General features: G+C 48.4%; 1 protein-coding gene across 1 annotated transcript in view; it reads right to left on the bottom strand.

The window, feature by feature from the left end:
* SIL1 (SIL1 nucleotide exchange factor) overlaps nt 1-21,823 on the bottom strand; it is an 85,722-nt gene that overhangs the window by 8,994 nt on the left and 54,905 nt on the right. Inside the window, exon 7 of the mRNA XM_026035770.1 lies at nt 19,089-19,210. Coding sequence (XP_025891555.1) covers nt 19,089-19,210 — 122 coding nt within the window. The remainder of the gene's footprint in view (nt 1-19,088; nt 19,211-21,823) is intronic.

The following is a 21,823-nucleotide window of genomic DNA, read 5'->3' as shown; positions in this document are numbered from 1 at the left end:
GCTCCGCTCCCGTGGCTTTAATCAAAAAGACCTACAAACAATTTTATGATTAAAAGCAAAGATACTCTGGATTCTCTGGGGCTATCAACTTTCCGCTGTCAGCTGAAGCGCGGCGCCTGCAGAGGAGAGGATATGAAATAGCACCGTGAACGTTAGCCCATCTTATCTGCTCTCCTGACAGTGAGGAATTGTCCTGTACAGTCCATTCTGGAGTGTTTTGTCAGCCCGCTATGATTTAAGGGGTGGACTAGGTGACTCATACCCCAGCTGCAATGATCAAGGAAACTCTGTTAGCTCTTTGCCAACACAACGCAATGAAATACTGATGCTCCCAGGTAGGTGCGAGCAACTGCTCCACGGTGCATGGAGAAGGACATGCCTGAAACTCCTCTCGGTGCTAAATCACCAAAAACAATGTGGTTCTGCTTCTGAGGTGTAAATCAACCTTCAGGCCAGCTGTGCCACGCTCACCAAACACTCAATATGTATCTCTCCGCTGGAGGTAGCCTGAGGCTGAGACATTTGCTTGTCATTCGCTCCGTTTGCTTGCTCGTTTRAGTTGATTTTTCTTTAACACATGTGCTAATAACAATAATAATAGTAATATTTTTAAAAAAACCGCTCTTGCCTGCCTTGCCCCTGTTGGGATGCCAAAGGGATCTTTAGCTCTGCCATGAGCCCCAGTGCAAAGAGCGGGAAGAGGCGCTTCCCTCCTCTCCTTCCCGCAGCATCTCCGAGATGCAGCGTCCTATTTTAACCCATCTGCTTCTCGGCTGCCTGCTTTCCTCTGGTAACTGAGGAAGGTATGAACATTTCACCAGGTGAACCCTTCCCTCGCCTGCTGCCCGTGTGGTTTACGGACCTACCCCCAAGCGCCTCCGGAAGCCGCAACGGCAGTTATTGCTCCTAAGGAAAGGATCCGCTGGGTGTTTGCAAACCTGATTTCCAGCTATAAATGCAAGGGGAGRTGCTAGATCACGGTGAGATTCGCACCCCGCGCAACTGTCATATTCTCAACTTTGTCAGTCTCCAGTCCCTCTGGTTTACACTGTTAGCCTCCTTCAAAGCCAGGGAAGTAGATTTGTTTCCTTGACTCCTAATTCCCCCAGATGAGACCTTGCTCCACTTGCAAAAGCAAATCGCCATCTCGCAAATGCCAAGCACAGRGCCATCCAGCTCTGCCAGAGAAGCCTGTGGAAAATGGAGAGGGAATTAAAAAATAAATTGCAAAAAACAGGAAACACTGATTCCTGGAGATACCTGAGGAAGCAGTTCTGGACCATCCAGCCTCCCTGCATTACACAGAGAAGAGTGTCAGTCGGAATCCCTCCATGCAAAGAGATGAGCTTGGAATGACCCTACCCAAAACAGTGACCTGCAACGCAAACCACGCACCGTCCAAGACCGCTCCTGGGTAGGGAGCCCTCGAGGAAACCTCAGGATTAATAGAAAGCCCCAGTAATTCCGTGGGCTTTCCAACTTCAACCCTCCTTGCACCCCAGGGCAGAGGAGGCTGGGATGACACGTAAGATCAAGGTTGTACTGCTGGCGGTCATTAAAAATCCAGCAGCCCTTTTAGAAAGTAGCAGGTACCAGCAGCAGTGTCCCTGTCAAATATCAGCACAGCAGCAATTTTTCTAGCAGCTTCCCTTGAAAAATAAGGAAAATTGCACCGATCTATAATTGCTGCTATTATTGTCATTGTTGTTGTTTTTTTAAGCAGCAGCGCTGTACCTTTATATTTTCCAAATATAAAAAAAGGGAGAAACATTCCCCTAAATCTTTCCAAGTGAGGGATTTATCTTCCTTAATGCCAGACACCTGAAATTAAGACATCCAGCCTTGACTCTGGGCTCCCTCAGCAAYGTTTTCCAGTCCGTGGTCTGTATCTCCCTGGGGGCCCAGGCGCTATTTCCGTGTCTCCATAGGACCTGCCTAAGGTAATTCAGAAGAGCAAGCCGACAGTCAAAGGGTCTGCGTTTGTTATGAAAGGGCCTGTGTTTACTTTGAAAGGAATTTTTGCGGCATTCGCAGTCACCAGTAGCGAGCAGAACCCCATTTGCCCCGAGGGAGACAGGGCTATCTCTGACTCCTGCCTTGGGATGTGAGAATTTGTCCTGTGGAGGCTTCCCGCATCCCTAGGTGAGGATGGAGCTTAGGTGGATATTCATGGAGGAAGCCCATGGGTGACATGGATCCCATCAGCAGAGAAAGGGTGCAGGGTAGAGCCACAAATGCATGAAGCAAGCTGTCAAGGAGATTAAATGGCCAAGCTAGGTAATAAATGTATTAATGCAATGAGTTGAAGGGTATGGCTAAACCGACTGCTTGCCGAGAAGGGCAAGCAGAGGAAGCACCTTCAGAAAGACAAGTTATGGGTAGAAGATGCAGTGGAACAGGGCAGCGAAAGAGTTGTGCAAGAAGAGGGAAATTCAGCATTGCCTCCCACCTCACTGATAGGCAGGAGCCTGGAGATACCTTGACAAAAAAGCTGCCGTGCCAATCAAGCTTAAATGACCTTAAAGGCAACAAGAGAAAACTCTCACCTGCCACGGTGGAGTAGGGAGCCAAGAGACTTGATGGGGGAATGAAAAAGTAAAAATAAGCCATAAGGATCTTGAGACGGGCACTGTGTCACGGAGAGCAGTCGCATGGGCACATCACGGGGACCTTCTCTGTGACAGATGATGAGGGCTTCATCATCAGGAGAGCAGGAAGCTCTCGGAGCTGCGAGATGCAGTGGGAGATGAAGGGCCTCGAATCAGAAGGAGCTTGCAAGTGAAGTGGGAAGACAGAAGCAGGGCTTGACTCTGTTGAACACTGTGCCACTTTGGAAAGACTCTCCAGACACCTGGGAACCCGCTGAGCGCAGCCTCGTAACCACCTCTGGGCTGGTGTTTCCATCTGCCTTTACTGCGTGGCGGGACACGGGAATGCGACCAAGTGCTCCTCAGCCCCGGGGCTGGAGACGCTTCAGGCAAAGGCTGCGGAAACGGGGGTCCCTGGCAGGATGGACGTCCGTGAGTCACAGGAGGAGTGCGGGCGGCCGAGCATCCCCATGTCCCCATGTCCGCGTGTGGGTGGCACGGGCAGGGGTGTCGCCCGCGGGAGCTCGTGGGCTGAGCRCATGGGGGTGCTGAGGTGAAGGGCTGCGCGCTGTGTGCCAGGACCTGAGCGGGCCCTCAGCCGCCCTCCACGTCACCTGGATGGGGAAAGCCCCGCTCCTTCCCATGGAGCCACTAGTACTTCCTTATGGACAGCTTTACTCCCCTCCTGCCCTCGCCATGTCCCTCAGCAAGGACCCCGGCTTCCCTGCCAATCCAAGGAGCAKCTGGGCTGGCAGCCCAGGCAAGATCCCACTTTCTCCTTGTTTCCTTCAGCTACAGCTCTTGCCCCAAGGAGGGCCAGACTGACCTAACGGCGATGGCAAGGCAGAGGCCAGGGCAGGTATCACGCTGACATGAGCACTCAGACCAGCTGGATGTCAACCATCACCCACCATCTTGGTGGGTGACGACCCACCTGCCCTCTTGGCCATGAGATAAATCCAGGCAAGTTCCCAGGTTTAACATGCTCCATGATTCCGTACTTCCTGCCTTTGACAACCTGGGGCCGCTGGTGCATTGAAAGGAACCTCCATGTTCCGTGGCACGGGGCTGGGGACACAGCACTAACCGCCGACAYGTTGCTTGCTCTCAAAATGTAGGCCACAAAGCCACCGCCGTTCTGTTCTTCCTTGTAAATCAGGGGCTTACACGTGTAATTGGCCTAAACCGTAAGAGCAAACAACAGCAGCGGTTACACGGTGCCAGCAATTATTCATGCCTATAATAAATGCCTGTAAAAGTGAACGCCAGCCTTTAGAAAACCTGGCTCCTCACCGCATGTATAAAACAACCCCCAGAACTCATTTACAGCGAAGTTTTTTACTGTGGGGAGGCTGAGGAGGGAGGGTTAAAACCCCTTAAAAGGAGAGTTAAATGCCAGTGTTCATGTCAGGGACTATTTCAGCYACAACTCGAAGCTCCAGACTAAGCCCAGGGCCGTGCCTGGAGGCTAAACTTGCTCTGGGTATGAACAGAGCAGCCTTTTGGAGAGGGCAGCAGCTCCCTATTCCTTGGCGAGCAGGTGACAGAGTCAACGGTTTATGGAGGGCCCAGCTCTGCCCTGCCTGCGCCAGCAGGGCAGCCGCGGCTGAGATGTCCCCTGCTGAGCACGGTGCCGAGACACCATTGCTTTTAGTCACCGAGTTGCTTTGAAAGTCAGCAAGGTTGAAAGGTGCCAGCAAGGAGCAGTGGCAGCCGAGGGGCTGTGACCGAGCAGATGTCCACCTGATGGGGTCACGAAAGCCAACCTTCATTCCCCATGCAAGGGTGTCATTGTATCCCCAGCACAACCTCATCCCAAGGTCCCCCTTCAAGTTTTCTCTTCGGTCATTGCYGGGGAAACACAAGGTCATCTCTCACAAGGACCCTACTGCTGCCCTTCCCAGGCACCTTCTCCTCACGCTCTCGTTTCTCAAGGGCTTCAGAACACCAACATCCTTCTCTGGAGATGTTCAAAACCCTCTTGGACGCAATCCTGTGCCACATGCTCTAGGTGACCTGTGTGTGCAGGGAGGTTGGRCTGGATGATATCTAAAGGTCCCTTCCAACCTTAAGGATTCTATGATTCTATGATTCTACGATCCAGCAACTTTGCTGGCCTCTGATTTCTCCAGCATCAGGCCATGCTGCCTCATCCTCCGGAAGCAGACTTCTCCYGCTCCCGCAGTGGTTTGGAGCACGACACCTCAGCAGTACGACACCTTTGACAGGCTTTGGACCTCCAAAGCTACAAGGTCTGGGGTCCTGACAGACTTCGTTAAAGATGAATTCTCTGTTTTATATATTCTTGTGGCAAATCTACCTTTTGCCCCCATCCAGCTGAAGTGGTGGCTGAGCATGACTGGAAAGAGCTGGGTAAGGACTACACTCCTTCCCTTTGCTGTGCGGCTTCCCTGTTCAGAAGTTTCCTGTATCTACAGAGCAGGAAGACCTCTGAAGGAAGTGGCATCCATCACAATATGGAAGGGACAGTTTGGCCTAATTCCCTACTAGAAAATCTGCCAAGGCCAATTCTCCCGTCTCCCAGCTAACAGCAACATTGATCTCACGATGCCGGGACAGGCAGGGCGGCTATGACACCCCGAAGGGGAGACGTGTGAGGAGAGGGGACTCTCTTCTAGTCCCTGGTACTCTCCAGGTGTCCAGGAGAGCTGCGGATACTGCGGCGTTTCCCTGGATCCGCTCGGATATTTGGCAGGYTCCGGCAGATTGCCATCCACATTGTAACAGCACAGTCCCCCTCAGTACAACTTGGGAGGACAGACAAAGATTCCTAGGGAGCGCAGATGAATATTCATGAAGGAACTCAGTTTGGGAGAGGAAATGAATCAAGTGTGACAAATGCCGCCTATTAGAAAAAGAGGGTGGTGTCTATTTTTAGTGGAGTTAAGCAAACGTTAAAGCTCACTCTCCAAGAACTCCAAATAATACCCCTCGCTGGTGATGCCTCTCCACCGCTAGATAAGAATTTAGCAGCATGTCGCCACCGCCAAGAAGTGCTCGTCTGAACAGAAGTTTTTCTGATTCAGCCCCCATATGTGTTTTATAAAAATAAAAGTTTTTAATCTATAATCTGCATAGGAGGATGTGACAGCTTCCACTAGGATTTCTTCCCCCTCCCTCTGGAATCATGAGGCTTGAAGGAACCGTTTTAAGGCGGAAGAAAACGCTGCATTCACATCTCCGAAAAGAGCACTCACGCGGAGCTGTAATCACTTCAGATGCACAGAATTATCAGGAGGAGAAAATTCATCTCACTTAGAATCAAGACCCAATTTGAAGCAGAAAGGAAGAGGCTTGGTTTGCGGCGATGCCAAGCACTCAGACTTCTCACTGAAGGCAAAGAAGCCCCAGCTGCTCGGAGCTATCGAAAATCACGCCCAGAATCTCTAGTGAAAGTTGTTTGCAGAGATTACAGCAGGGCTGATAAGGATATTGACGCTTCCAAATAGGCCCACATTATTTTATATTTTTAGAGATGCTTAGCCGGGGTGTTATTATTATTACATGCAGAGGTGGAGTAGTCACTGCCTCCTTCTCAGAACCCAGTAACAGTGCTGCCTTTCAGAAGGCTGTTCTTGTCTTCTTGTTGTTAATATTAAGAGTTTCCCTCTCTTACTTTTCTGGCTTATAAAATGTGCCAAGGAAATAAGATCACAGAAGAAGACTATTGACAGACAAAAATAACAGGATTCCCACAAAGTTAATTAAAAGGACTTGAAATTGTAACCTAAGCTGCTCCACACCTGAGATGGACACCAGTGTGCTTGGAGGGGASACCCCACTGGGCACTTAGAAGATCCCCTTGGCAAGGGCATGGATCATGTCCCAGGGGTGAAGGATCCTCCCAGAAAATCCCCTTAGCATCACTTCAGACTCGGTCAGCTCAGCTGGCTGCCCTCTGCACTGTCATGCACCAAGCAGGCGAGGACCAACTCTGTCAAATCAAAACCATGCCAAATTCTTACCGATTCCTCCACCTGAGCACATGGCTTTTGTTCCAGTTTCTCGTGGAGTTTCARTCACGGTCTAAAAGACCTAAAATGAACAATCTCTGAAGTTAGATGTGTCAAGTGTTTATTATTGATCACCCATCTGTGGCATTCGGCAGCCACAAATCAGCCTGGCTTGCCTCTCACTGTGCTGATCTCATTGYACTCAAAGCAGGAACCCTACAGACATACCCCAACCTTGCCTCATAAGGACAAGAGACAACATTTTCAAGGGAAACAAAGCAACTTGGGACCTTGAGGTCTCTGGAAGCTCAAAGAGGTGACTCACTTGATCAAGATACCTATGTTTTGTTCACAGGCAGCATGGGAGAGATCTACTGGCAGCTGCTTAATACTGAATCTACCCCAAACCAAAGCATTCACCAGAACCTTAAATGAAAATTAGAGACTTGGGCTGGACAGACCCTTGAGGGAAGCATTTCTGGAGTCATCTGCTCACTAGGAGACCAGAAACAAATCCACAGCAGAAAGATGCAGTCATCCAAATAAGGTCTGTGCTTTGGTGATCCTGCACTTGGGGTGGTAACAGGTGATGCCACTTGCTGGCATTTCCCTCTTGGCCTCTCCCTCCTCACTGAGCATCTCTGTGATTCCCCCAGGCTKTGGGGTGGGAGTCCCCCTTTCCTGCTTGGGGGACCTGGCTCCCCTTTAAGGAAGCAGATGCATCCCCCGGAGCAGCCGAGCCGTGGTGGCCCTGCCTGGGTCTGTTCTTCTCTGGAGGTCTTCCAAACCCACCTGGATGCCACCCTGTGCCCCATGCCCTGGGTGTCCCCATTGGATCAGCGGGGCTGGACTAGCTGATCTCTAGAGGTCCCTTCCGACCCCAAGCACTCTGTGATTCTGTCTCCAGCAGGACCGGGGGACTGTGAGCTGGTGAGCAGCTCACAGCACCATTTGTGAGCGAAGTTGCATGCACTGTCCTTTCGGAAGCGCAGCCTCGTCCCCCGGCGCAGCCAGCCCGCCGCAACTGTTGCCATGGTTATTGCATTTGAATGCTTTTCATCAAAAAGATGCCGCAACTCCCAATTTGTCTCCAGCACGRGTGATTTGGGAACAGCTGGCTACAACTGGAGCAACAGTGAGTTGCAGTAATGGTCTCAAACTACCCACCCAAGCCAGCGATTCCTGTCATTTTTGGTTGTCCTCTCCRGTCTTTGTCAGGTTCGGATTTAAAGCACGGGTTAGGAGATATGTAGAAGAGAATACCTGCTTCCTGGAGAAAAACACAGTTGTCTCTGCAAGCAGATGAAAGGTGTCTCTTTATCTCTTTGTACCCAGCCTCTGCCTTTCAATCAATCATAAAGCGGTATAAAGAGGCATAGCAATAAGATAGAAATATATATATATATATATCCTCACCTGTCACATACAGGTGGAAAAATGAGATGTATTTTCCAGCTCCATCCTGTTAATTGTTCATCAGGATATTATAGGCAAAACCCCAAGCACGTGCACCAGTCCAGGGGAGTAACTGATGCTGGTCCCTTCCCTTTGCACGTGGTCTCCGCCCTCACAGACAGACCATGGGGCTGCTCCTGCTCAAGCTGCGGTGCTGGGAGGGATCCTGGGGATCTGCATGGAAAGGCAATGGACACTGCAAGCTAGAGTTGGGACCTGCTTTGGAGATCACGAAGGGAACTGATAAAGCTCCCCAAAGCAGAGTCCATTTGGTTTAGCTCTTGTTTCGAGCTTGGCAAAGCGACTGGGGAACAACAGCACTGGCCTCCTCCTGCAGGTCTGGTCCCACGGTGCGGTTGGCTTAGTGACATCAATGTCCTTTTCTACTCTGTCGCTAGTTCTGCAGAGCCAACCTGATACAGAGCTGGGTTTGGGCCACAAGAAGCGATGTAGCTACGGGAGAGCCTGCTACAGTTGGCTCCAACTTGCGTATCCACCAGCAGCAAGATCTCCCAAAGCCCAACTCATGCCTCAGGATGCACAGGCACCCAAGGCACTGGGGGCTCTCACCCTGGGGCAAGGTAGAGCTCAGCTTATTTCAGGAGCTAGTGTTATAAGAGCCCAAGGGCAAGAAAAAAGCACGTATAAGGTGGAAACTGATGGCGCATACTGACCATCTGCCAAAGGCGATGCCTTCYCCACAAGAGTTAGAAAGTCTTCTCAACATGCTAGAGTCAAATAACTGAATTTATATGACATCAAGGTCAAGGAAATCTTGTTTCTGCCCTTTCTTTGAGTTTACCAAAAAGAGCCAGAAAAAGACTTCACTTATTCCAGCTAAACTTGCTGGATTTAGAGAAATTAAATTTGTCAGTTCATTAGCGTGCAACATAAAAATGAAATGCTCATTTCTAATTCCCGATCTGCTAATCCAAAATCCGCTGATCTGCAATTCCCCAAATCTCCAGGGAAAGAAAAGAAATTCCCCAGCAGCCTCCCRCTATTTCCCTAAGACTTCCCAGCCAGGTCCTGCAGAAAGAGTTCACATTACGGAGCCGTCCTCCCTTTACAACATCTACCACGGCACATTTGCTGCCATGCTAGAGGGTATCATGAATAATGAAAACCAAATTGCACTTGTCAGAAGAAATGGACAGTGGACGTTTTGTGAGGTGCCAGGCTTGATGCTTAGCATGTTTGCTGAAGCCCCCATTGATCTGCAACATCAGCTCCTTCGCAGCAGCCCTCCCACTTAGGGACAATTAGCAAGGTCCTATTCAAGCCCCTAACTCTAAAGGGCTGCCCTTGCATTGCAGGAAAGGCTGCTGGGAGCCTGTGGAAATGTTGCTCTCGCTGAGCCTAAGGCATTTGCGTAGGAATGCTGGAGGTGAGTCCATCTGCACCTTCCTCCATCTCGTGTGCTAGCATCCCTGGAAGCTGCTCCTCATGAAAGACGATGCATTCAAAGCACCTCTTCTCTAGGGCAGGCAATTGCAGCAGAGAGCTCTGTTGGGAGCATGCAGATTGCCCATGTTAAACCATGACCTCTGTGTGCAGCATCAGCCAAATCCTTCTTTCCTTTAATTTTAATGCCTCTGCCTCATTCAATGAGCTAAGGTGGAGCTCTCATTCTTACCTCCAGCAGGACCTGAGAGCTTGAGGAACATGAGTCCCGAGCAGGTCCTGAGGCATCTGCCCCTCAGCCCACATTGACCACACATCTCTTCCATAGCTCCACATTTCTATTCCCAAGTTCACAGAGCATCCCCTGCAATATCCCCCTCCTCCAGCAGCTCTGCTGCAGAGCTCTGCAGCGGCGCATAGACCATCAAAGTGCAGCCGCAGGGAGCCTGAGTCTAGACATAGCAGCTCATTAACAAAGTGCATCGTGACACGTAGGGACCTTCTTTGGCCTTTTGATTTCTTTACCTGTCACCTTGGGCCTGCACACCATTTTCACTTCTCTTCCAGGAATAATACGACGTGCCACTCTGCACATCATCTCCTCCAGCTCCATGCAGCCACCTGGAAGGTGACAACCCAGGACCGACTCCATCAGTGACATCTGTACTTTGCTACGCTCAGCTCCTCAGGCTGGGCCTTGTGGGGTGATTCAAGCTGGCTGGAGTGTTCTCAAGATGCTCACTGGGTAGGACCAAGCCTTGACTCCATTTGACTCTAAAGGGATTCGATTAATCATAAAGCCAGTTCCATTTTGGACTCCATCTGTCTTTGTGCCTTCAGGGACTAATAATGCCTCGCTGTGTGTTTTCATACACTAGCTGAACTGAAATTAGGGAAGATTTCAATATGAAGCACTCAAGAAGAAAATGCTTTTTTTGGAAAGGAAAATTTCCAGAGTCGTTACCTTTCTCCATTCAGAAAGAATATATATTTATATTTTTTAAAAAGAGCAACAGGATATTAATTTGGGAAGCAGCTCATGTGAACTCCTGCTTTCTTCAAGATGTGTGAACATACTAAGGTCATATTTACGGGCTTCCATGCCAGAATATATAAGGAAATGTAAAATAATCTGCCGCCAAAGGGAGATGAGAAACATGCAGAGATCAGAAACACTTGTGCAGAAGCTGCTGAAATGGATTCTTGCATCAGCCCCCCTGCTGCACAAGGCATGGACCAGAATTTGGAAACCCATTTCAACTCTGCTACCTAGACAGAACTAGCTAAAAAAACAACTATCCTTGTGTTCCAGGACATAAGGAAGTTCTTAGCTGCTGCTTAGGGCTAGGGGAGCCTCATCTACATTTTCCTGTACCATTACCACGCCGCGGATTTTTGTTCCTCCCTCTGCAAAATCCAGCCACAGGGATGGGACAGGATTGGACATCCCCTTTAATAAGGCAGTTCCTATGCTGACTGAGTGGTTTTTACAAAGCAATAGCCCAACAGTTAGTTGGTCTTGGCAGCTGGAGCTGGGGATTAGCAGGGAGGCCATGCAAAGAGCCACTGCGAAGCCCCGTGCCACCGTGTCACACACACTGGGGGTATCTGCCACCTCCTAAGATGTCCCTCCAGCCCCTACTCATTCACACACTGAGATGTCCTCTCACCAAAGGGACGCTTTAGTGACAGCTGAGAAGGCCACACACATGGATACTCAAAATTCAGGTCGGCTTCAGAACTAGTGACAGAATTGCATAGGTACAGCTGGGCTTTGGGACCAGAAGAAATAAGAAAGCATCATGAAAGTGGAAAAAAAAGAAGCATGATTCTGAGTATTCCCCATGACCCATATATTGCACCCAACACCCATCTGGTTGCTGGAGGAGTCCTTCATCTCTCCCATTCTCTGTTTTCAAGGCATTCAAAAAATAAAAGGAGAGACCATGTGCAAAGTACAATTGCAAAAATACCCTGTGTGATGCCTCTACGATGAACTCAGCAGGGACCAACCCAAAGAGAACGCGTGAGCTGGAGGGACAGACAGCCACGAGCGTGGCCGAAGGCTCCGGGGCTGCCGCCCGCAGCGGCCACGGTGCCTGGGCACCGTCTGCAGCGAGCAGAAGGAGCCAGTCATGTACAGCAAGAGCAAATTCCTCCCGAAACCTGCTTGGCTCTCAGGCTGCCAGGTGTCAGGGGGCCATCACTTCACGGGAAGTGGTTGTGCTGACGCATCCCAGGCTGGCGAAGCACCTCTGAGGTGGCTGGTGGGATGGGGCTGTCTACCTGTAGAGCTCCCGGGAGTTGTTTCCCTACCAYGGATTTAGTACCCTGACCAGCAGGTCTCAGGTGTCTGAGCCCCCAGGCAAGACAGTGAGTCATCGCCTTCAAAACACACATGGATGTTTCCTTTTAAGCAAGGATAGGATCATATAAAATAAAGAGCAATCCAAAGCCTGCGCAAAGACAGTGCAGAATGTCAGCACCTGGGGGAAGCACCAGGAAACCAAAAGTGCTAATGAGCTGCTTCAGATAAAAGATCGTTTAGGATAAGCTGCTGGGTTTTCTCCATGGAAAGCCACTTTTTTCAGATACTGGGAGAGTCTTGAAGGGAGTGAGCTTGGTCTGGTGGAAGCCCTGAGGAAATGCCTGGAGGATGACTAGTCAAACTGCTCCARTGGAGGAGGCTTCGGTTTGTAATCTTAAAAACAGATGGACAGAAGAGTGAAAACTAAAGTAGCAAAGCACCAAAGCTGGGTGGTGGGCAGGCTGGGAGACACCTGGGAATGAGGTCACCTGCCCAGACTTGGGCAGTCAGGATGGGCAAGAGTCAATCTTAGACACCCATGGGGCTGCTGGCTCCTATCAGTTTGCCTCCTATGCAAGCTTGGACTAAGGGCAGCCCCCTTGGGACCTCTCCAGCAGCCCAGTCCTGTTGTTGGCATCCTCGCTGCAGGCTTGCACCCATCTGCATTGGCACGCTTGCAGCATACAGCCCACCAGCAATTAAATCCAACAAAAGCAGCAATCAGGGAAGGAGAAGGGTGCGCACAGCAGGGCCGGCAAAGAAAGAGATGGGATCTGGATGCTCCTATGTGCAGTGAGAGGATTGACGCAATCTCTAGGTCAACTCTGTCCACCCCAAGCTCTCCTCGGAGCAGGCAGGTAATTGAGGCTAGATCCTGCATTTCCTGCTTTCATTGCTCGTCTCTCTTCCCCTCTTAGCTTTTGTTCTGCTCAACGTGCTCTTCCAACCTCCTTTCTAAAGCACATTAACAACGGGCCGCTACCGCACCCGCACACAACGTGATTAGAGAGTAGGCCCAGATACCTCTTCTTTGTGGAGCATTTTGCACCTATTATGAGAGGGAGAGAATGCAGAGAACACGCCAAGTGGAAAAGTCACAGCAGGTCAGGAAAATAATGTTGGAGTTGGGTAGGAAAAGCTTTGAAGCTTGTGAAGCCATTTACCGCGTGCACAGGCTGCAGAAGAAAGGATAAACAGAAAACACAGGTGAAGAATAAATGAGAGTTGAAGAGACAAAGAAACGGGTGCTGCGTCCAGCCAGGAAACTGGGTCTGCGCTGGAACCAGTGAGTCTGGGCTTTTTCTTTTGTTTGCAGAAAGTGATTAGATAAGCTGTCTGAACGCATATTTTAAATGGAAACTGCAAAAAGTGGGATACTTTAGTGGAGAGCACACATTACGCACTTACTAAATGAGAACAGACAGAAACAACATGTTTTATATAATGCATGACCGAGCTGCGATGATATTTTTTTCCTGCAGGTTGTGACACCAACCTCCCTGCTCGAGATGGAGCGCGGCAAGAGCGGCTTCCACGGCTCCCAGCCTCTGCATTTCCCTGGGCAGCAGCAGCTCTCCTGCCGAAGCTCCATTTTCAGCCTAGGTGGTGGGGTCGTTTCACTCCAGTTGCACCATGGCAAGTGGCTTGGGAAGAAACAACTCCCATGGTCACACTTGAGCACCATCAAAATGAGCAAACACAATGGACGGGCATGACCCATGGATGGGATGGGTATGACCAACCTCAGCACTGCAGGCACCTACCCAATGTACTTGGCCTCCGTGGGGAGCCTCAAGACAAGCAGGGAACACAGGCTGAGGTTCCTCCTCACAAAGTTGCTTTGCTGTGGCACAAGAGCTAGGTACACGGTGGGCCTTGGCCAGGGGCACAACATCATGGAGCAGCTCCTGGGTGGACACATGCCCAAGCTCCATCAAATCCAGCACTACCTGCAGTGTGCTGGGAGCGGGAATCACGGCCTTCAGGAGGTGACCCGGTCCACAGCATGCTTCCCCACCAGGCGCCCTCAGTTYTGCAGGACTGAGGAAGCCCTCATCCAGCTAAAGGAAGTCCAGCAAGCAGCAAAGCTGAGCARTGCGTGGAGGGAAGCATCAGATTTTCTTGTGGCTGTAATGGAAGACCAAGCAGACCTGGCTCCAGCCTTGGCCATCTACAGCTGCACTCCAGCTGTTCCTCCTCAACAGCCTCCTTGCTCTCACCACCAGCACTGCAACTCAACCTCAACACTGAGGACCGGGAACATCTTCAACCTAAAACCAGTCCTAATTAGGCTAAAACATCCCACCGACCTAGCAAACTAGCCAGCAGTTGAAGTCACAGACCCATGGGGACACCCTGCTTGGCAAGAAGAAGCACATGACCCTGTCAGCTTCCCCAGACCAGCGCAGCATCTAAATTATCAAAAAYGAAACTGCAACCAAACCCTTGATTTTAGATACCTCTCTCGGGGTCTGCTCTCCCTTCCTTCCCAGGAAGGGAGTCCAAAGCTGCCAGTTTATGCTTTTATTGTTAATTACACTTTCTGGTTCTATTTCAGACACCAGAAAAATGTGTAGGGATTTCGTCCTCAGTGCAATTACACATAATGATGAAACACAGTTTCATACTGCACTGCAGTTTTTGTTAAGGTTATTTATAATGGGGAAAGGCTAAATAGTTTTGAGTTCATTATCGTTAGAGGGGGGGAAAAAATGGAGGCGACCCAATCAAATTAATTTCAAATTAAGTGCAGCGAAGCTGCTACCTCCGCACAAGTCAGGAGTTCAAATAAAAATAGAGGAGAGAAGCTGCATGGCAAGAAGTTAAAAGGGAGCAGGGGATCGAGGCCGAGCTGCCTGAAAGGTGGCAAATGGAAGAAGCTGCCAGGGAAGCAAATGGTGGAAGTGAATAGATGGGAAAAGACTATAGGATGTAAAAAGAGAAGCTGGAGGAGGAAGGTCAGACATGAAGATGGATTTGAAATAAATGGGCTGGGGCACTGCTTGTTAAGCTAACCAGATTTATGTTTCTGMCCAGAAATTCGTATGTCCTTAAGAGACCCGATCGAAGCGAAGTCTTTAATTTTCATTTTCTTGGCTTTGTCACTTTGCACTCCCTTAATGTTATTTAACRGCAGCGAGTGTCAACCAGCTTCATTGCGAAGTCTTGACTTCTTTCAAAACTGTTTAAAACGGAGAACTTTTGCCTCTTGACAAATACGTCCTGAAGACAGAGATCAGACAAGCTGGGAAGGCTGACACCACGGAAACGATGACAGATGAGGTAGGGGCAGGGGAGACAGCATTCCCCTCTCCTTCCCGCTCCGAAGGAAAGGATAAGAAAAAGCAGAAGATGAGCACCCGGACAAGCAGGTATGACGGTGTTGAGCCCTATCTACAGCACCCTGCTACAAGCTCATCCTGAGAAGCACATGCATCTTTCATGTCTGTCTTGGCTCACTCAAGCTGGGAAAACTCTAAACCTGCCAACAGGTGAGTGAAGGGTATGGGGATGTTCATGGGGTGCAGTGCTGTGGTTTAAGGGGGTTCATCTCATGGGAAGTGCAAAAGACAAATGAGCAGGAAGGAAGACAACAGCCTGACACAAGCCATGTCAAGTGGCCTCTCCAGGGTGCTTATGAGACATTGCCCAAGKTTAGCTGAGATTGGTTTATTTTAAGTCTTTGACAAGTCATTCATGTATATATATATATACACATAAAAATATGTATTTTTGATATATTCAGGACTAAAACTGTGAGCAGGGAGATCTCAGTAGCTTCGGCTTGTTGGGAAGGCCATCTCTGTCCCTGGCAAGGCTGTGCTGGGGAGCTGCTGCTCTGCACCCAGCTGCAAGGCCAGCCTGGCTGCCGGTTGGGATGCAAGGTGGACACAAGCCCTGGCTGTCAGTGTGATTCCTTTCCCCCGCTACTCAGTTTGAGAAGCATTTGGGGTTTAAGAGACTGGTCCCAATGCCACCGAGTCCAAAAGAGCCACCAGCAGATACCCCTGTGCAGAACAAAAACACGGGGGTCTTTGGGAGCTCTGCCAAGACCAACTGTCCTCTGTTCAACTCCTCTCTTCCTCCCAGCTCCAAACGCCGTTTTCCACCACATTTTTCTCCTCTCAAAATGCTGCTGCATGGGGGAGTTTCCACCCCCGCTTTGGGCCATGCCACAATCTCACTTTTCACTCTCCTCCCTATTCCCCATGAACTATAAACTGCTGCTCTTCGCTTGAAGGCCTCACAGCTGATCTTCTCTCCATCCTCATCTCTAATTCACCCCGACGTATGTGGGGACCATTTGGGATAAAGCTTCAAGAGTGCATTTGATATAATTATTTCCCCCTCGTAAACGGATTATAGAAATCCTTTTATAACAAAGTAGGAAAATGTTTAAATTATTGGTGTGGAAAAATGCTTCCTGGTGGCAAAGTTTTTTTAAAAAGTTGAGGTTTAGCATCGCAAACATAATCCTTTCTGGTGAGCATTTCCAGCCTTGTGAAAACATCTAGCTACAAATTGTGCATAGGGGCCGTGCTGTGCTAAGAACAAAGGAAAATGCTGCCTGTAAATAGCTTAGAGGACATCAGAAGACACGTCTCTCATCAGCACTCTTTTTAGCTTAATATAGCTCCTCTTTGCATAAAACATTGACATTTTTGCAATGTTTGGACCCAATGGTGCGAACGCTGATTGTCATCCTAAGATACTAAAGTGTACCTTCAAAAACACGCAAGAACATTTTAGAGACAGTAGTTCTGCTTGCCTCCAAAAATGTTGTCTTTTAATATTTCATACTTATATATATTTAAATGTTAGTACCACTGGATAAATGCTAACATGCTTTTATGCTAATGCAATCACTGAAAATCCAGATAATGTTGTGTATTGGCATATACTGTTAGTGAATTATGGATACCTAAATGTACAATCCCACATGCCTAGCAATTATTTTTGTTAGTGCATTTAACTTTTATTTGCAATCAGAGCACTCGAGGATTGTTCAAATGAAGTTTACTTTTGCAAACTGCTCAACGGAAAACATTTTGTTAAAGGTTTAAAAACAGTGAGGGTGTGAGAAGGTTACAGAGTTATGGTGAGGGCAGCGCTTGGAAAACTCTAGCAGATGGAACAATGTTTGACTTGGTCACAGACTTGGTGATTAAGCCCAAAATGCCTCAAATGAAGGATGCACAAGAGAAACAACAGATGAAATCTTGATTTCTTCTTTACCCTGTCACCTTCTTCCTGGTTGGAGGTGCATGGATGTGCAGGCTGGTAGGACAGCACCCCTCAGAGCAATATCTGGGTGGCCAGAACATGAGACCCTCTGCCTTCAGCAGCAGACTCCCATGTGCTACGGCTTCTTTCAGCACCAGTTGAAGTCGCTGAAGGAGAGACTGTGTCAGGAGGCAGGAGTCCTGACTGCCTTTGCAGGCTTGATTCTCTAACTGGCCAGCTACACGGTCGGCTCAGGGGGCTGATGCACACAAGACTGCAGGAACTGGCAGGACACTGACCACCCTTTTCACAGCAGCTGCATGTAAACCCACCAGGAAACYACTGCCTGAAGGAAGGGAAGAAACCATTGGTGTGAGCCAACCTGGCTGGTCTTCCTCAAATAGMCTTGGGAGGTGGCCACAAAGCCATTTGGCCATTGCTGCCTACACGCACATGGCTCAGTTCTGATGCCGCCAGTTGTCACAGCCTGTCCAGGACATGCTAAAAGTCTGCATGGGCAGAAGACACCGCCTTGCCCTTTGCTTGAGCTCCTTCCTCCACTGGCCTCCTTCTCCCTGCTGCCTTGTCTTATGCTAACATCTCATCTTGCAAAAAAAAATGCCATRCTTAAAAAACACAGAGTTAAAAAAACATAGTATGTTGTGTGCAAGTGGAGGTAGAAGTGGATTTTGTGCTTATTCCAGCTTACTTAATCACTGCATAGGATGGGRAACACCTATGGGATCCTACATAGTACACGTGCATCCAAAGCAGGATACTCAGCACATGAGTACAGATCAGATCAGGTCCCCAGTGAGCTGTGCCACCTCTGGGCATTTATTCACTAAGTCCTACGGTTTGGCCAAGGCTCCTAGGAACAAACATGCTGGAACAAAGTAGCAACAGCCCCCTCAGAGRAACCCAACAGCAAACGTGTAGAGCGAAGCACTCGAAATGCCTCCAGCAGTTGAAACTGAACACAGAATAAACTGAGGAAATGTATGAACAAACAAATTAGCAGCATAGCACAAGGTAGACAAGTTGGCATGTAGGTGTCTATTGAATAAGAAAGCTTAAGCACAGCAAGGAAAGAAACCAAGCATAATATTCCTCCCATTTTGCAGCCGAGCTCTCTGATAATGCATCATCTGAGCCACTTAATATTGCCATCTGTCAAAATGCCCTCTCTGAAAAAGCATCTAAAACTTTCCAAAGCAGTATTTGACAATTCTATTCAAAAAGATGCAGTCTCTGTCCAAATAGAGGCATTTACAATTAAGTGAGAAACACTACCCCAAAGTGGTGGTTTAAGGCCACTGATACATGCATCCCATATCATGGGATGATGACTTATCTTGAGTCCTAATCATGACACATTCTCTAAGGCAGGAAAAATGTGATTTAACACTCCCCTTTATTTTTCACGTTGCCTCTAAGTGTTTCTAGAGTGTTTTGCATTATTGTCTCTTTAGGAAATGGARAAAAAGTCTACATGTTATCAAAGAACCCAGCAAAGCAATTACGTATATTGTTGCAAATGTTAAGATATGTCAGAATATGGAGAAAGAGTCTGTGTTTCCAATATGGGAGACTATACCTTACTGTGACCAACAAGTCAAGCTCCATTTCAAACTACGAGTGAGATGCTTTTCTAGTGTAAATCAGGATAACTGCTGCTGTCAGAGAAGCCACATTAATTTACACATGCTGAGGACCAACTGCATTGTATATAAGACTGCAAAAGAAACGCCGAGTTTTAGACTGTATGTTAGACTAAGTGATAAATAATTTATAACGGTGGAGAACGTGATCGTATTTTTAGGCACAGAAATAGGCAGATATAATGGCCCTAGCTCTCAATCTTCACTCTGCATATTCTGACCTTGAATTTTGGCCCTGTCCAACACCCTTCTATAGCCTCTATGCGCACAAATGCATAGTGTGTACCTATAAACACATACATGCACACACAGCAAAACCCATAAAGGCTACRGATTACACACAACGGGCTGCAAGGAAAAGGTTTTTCTTGGGTTTGTCATCACCAATCAACCCATCAGAGAGGYGGAGAGAAGCACATAGCCTGTCCCAGTTCCTACGTCTCCTTCTCCCTTTCCACCCAACCCTTGGGCTCACCTGGACAGCGCAGCTCCCAGCACGAAGGCAGCGTGTTCCTTGATTACGGCCTCCGTGCTGTTCAGCCCATTAATCACCAGCTGAAGTCCTCCCAAGGAGAGGAAGTCTTTGGCGTTGTCCACCTGTGGAAGAGCAGGGGAACCCATCAGTATGAAGCTTCACACACTGCCAAAGGCCTCGCCAACTTGTCAGGACCATCCTGCTTCTGAACGAACAGCATCCCTCTTTTTTACCCTGAGTTCCATTCTTTGTTCCCGGGGTTTTAAAAGCAACTCAAAACTAGCAAGGAAAGATCTTGGCTCGCGTTTCACACTCTCCTGCCTGCGAGCAATGCATGTCATGTTTGCAGAAACACTGCCTGCTGACAGGTGGCTATTAGCAAATGCAGAAAGCATCCCTGAAAATTCAAATACTTTGATTAGCTATCAAAACCCTCCTTGACGCTGGTTGCAATAATTCAGGAGAACCAACRAAGTCAAAACCAAAAAAAATTACCCATCAGTTCCCAGCATTCTTGCCCGAGCAGACCATTACTGTGAACCCAGGGACCCGTTATGTTTTACAAATGCAAACACAGAGCTGTAATTGTGGCGCCAGGAGTTAGAAATGTTTAAGAGCCTGTCAGCAGCAGCAGCACATCAACAGCAGCTCCCCAGCTCCTGCTCCCAGCAAGGCACCCGGGCATTTGTCCTTAATACAGTCTGCAACTTCCCGGGAACACGAAAAGTAAAAGCCAGTCCCTATTTGAAAGGAGGAGCAAGAAACATTCCCCGAGGGCAGAATGTGCCATCAATTTTCTGAAGCAGACAACGTTGGACTTACTGCCATGAGGGAAAAAGCTAGTGGGAATTCCTCCAGTAAATTCATCATACTTTAACTTGAAGCAGACTCGGGGCTAACCAGACAAAATCACGACAGACATCTGTTCTTCAAGAGAACATCAGAAAAGGGCTCTGAGTGGTTTGCAAACAAAATTGGGAGAAACAGCGCAAAGTGCTTCAAGTACCCAAATGCAGTCCAAAGTCAAAGCGATGCATCTTGCTCTTAAAGGATTTTTAAATGAGTGTAAAGGGGAATCGCTAAAGAATTGTCAAAATTGCTTGTGCAATGATTTTTTTATTTTTTTTTTAGAATTCCGACATTTCTCTTTCATGGAAAACACAAAGACAACAGCATATGTTGCARATGGAAATGGAATATAAAAACGAGTATCAGCTGGGTAAAACGACCTTTCCAGTTTTAGTACACAGACTGAAGTGATGGGGTAATACAGAATAAACACCGCAAATGGTGCAGAACATGTCAGACTAACATATTTTCCAAGTTTGAACGATCTCTCTTTAAGTAAACAGTGATTTTTATGCTTAGAGCTATTTCTATCTCAACTGCTTGCCTTCCCCAAAATTGGCCACAAGTCAGGTAGTTAAGATGCTCGAGAGAAYAAAGAAGCTACTTGGCTCCATGTCTTATGGGTCTTCAGCAAAGCATGAACCAGGAGCTACAGAACAACTGCTGTCCACAATGGAACAAGACCAGAGCATCCTCCAACCACTCGCTGCCCCTCTGCAAAGCAGATGGACAACGGGCCCATCGAGGTCGGCTCTTGACCATGTGGGATCTACATTCATCCTTTCAGCCTCTATTCTTTTAACTGGTCCTACAAACTGGCCCCGAGATACCTCCTTGGTGTATAAGAAAATTCATGCAGCAACCTAAATTAGTCTACCAGGGCTCCTTTTATGGCTCAACACGCTTTAAGAACTCAAAAGCTGCTTTAAAACAGGGTTTAGAAGTTTGTTTCTGCTCATGATGGGAAAAAAACTCATTAGCCAATGCTACACCATGGAGGATTTCATGTGGCATCCACTGTGGCAAAGCTGGCCTCGTTGGAAACCCTTTCAACTAGCTCTAGTTCCAGAGAGGCCTTTCTCAATTCCCAAATATAGGTGGCAACAGACAACACATTTTCAAGATTTTTTTGAATCTCAATTTTTGTCTGATGGAGTCTGTTGCAAGAATCACTTCTCATTCATCATAAAGAAGAAGAAAACAAACAAACAAAAAAAGCCCTAACCCAACAAACTTTAAAGCGTGAAGCTCCCTGGGGAGCAGTGACCGGCCAGCTCCGCGTCTCTATCACCTCCAGGCAGGACACAGGAGAGCCATCAACCATCGCTGGGACTGCAAAGACGGCCACCAAGCCAGCTAGGCTGGGAAAATGTTTTGGGAAGGAGGATACCAGGCTTGGTGGGACAGGGGGAACCACCAGGCCTTCCACGCAAGGCCCAACACAGCCTGTGAGCCCTCAAGGTCCAGCCATGCCACCAAGTTCCTGATGCGTGACAGGCCCAGCTAGGCCGCAGCAAGCAGGAGGCAGGAACGTGCCAGCGCACAGCAAAGCAAGAGACATTTGGGGAGGAAAAATGAAGAAGAGAGACTTCAGAAAAGATAGTCCACCCYGCGCACAGTCAGTTAGCCCGGTTCTGTGGATGCTCTGCAACCTTCTGTGTGCCTGAGCCTCCAGGCACTTCTGACATCGGCCCTGATGCACAGAGACCTACCTACGCACTGATGCCTTTCACAGAAGAGAGAATATAAATATATATATATATTTGCATAAAGCAGTCACCCTATACTCACCTAAAAATGGCAATTAAGACCCATTTTTGTGAAATAACCAGCATGTAAAGAAGAAAAAGAGAAGAGGTGAGTGGGGAAAGGCTTAGAATGGACAA

Source organism: Nothoprocta perdicaria, unplaced genomic scaffold (assembly GCF_003342845.1).
Source record: "Nothoprocta perdicaria isolate Ctin4 unplaced genomic scaffold, notPer1 scaffold_166, whole genome shotgun sequence".
Taxonomy (NCBI): Eukaryota; Metazoa; Chordata; class Aves; order Tinamiformes; family Tinamidae; genus Nothoprocta; species Nothoprocta perdicaria.
This window is presented reverse-complemented; position numbering and strand designations above follow the sequence as displayed.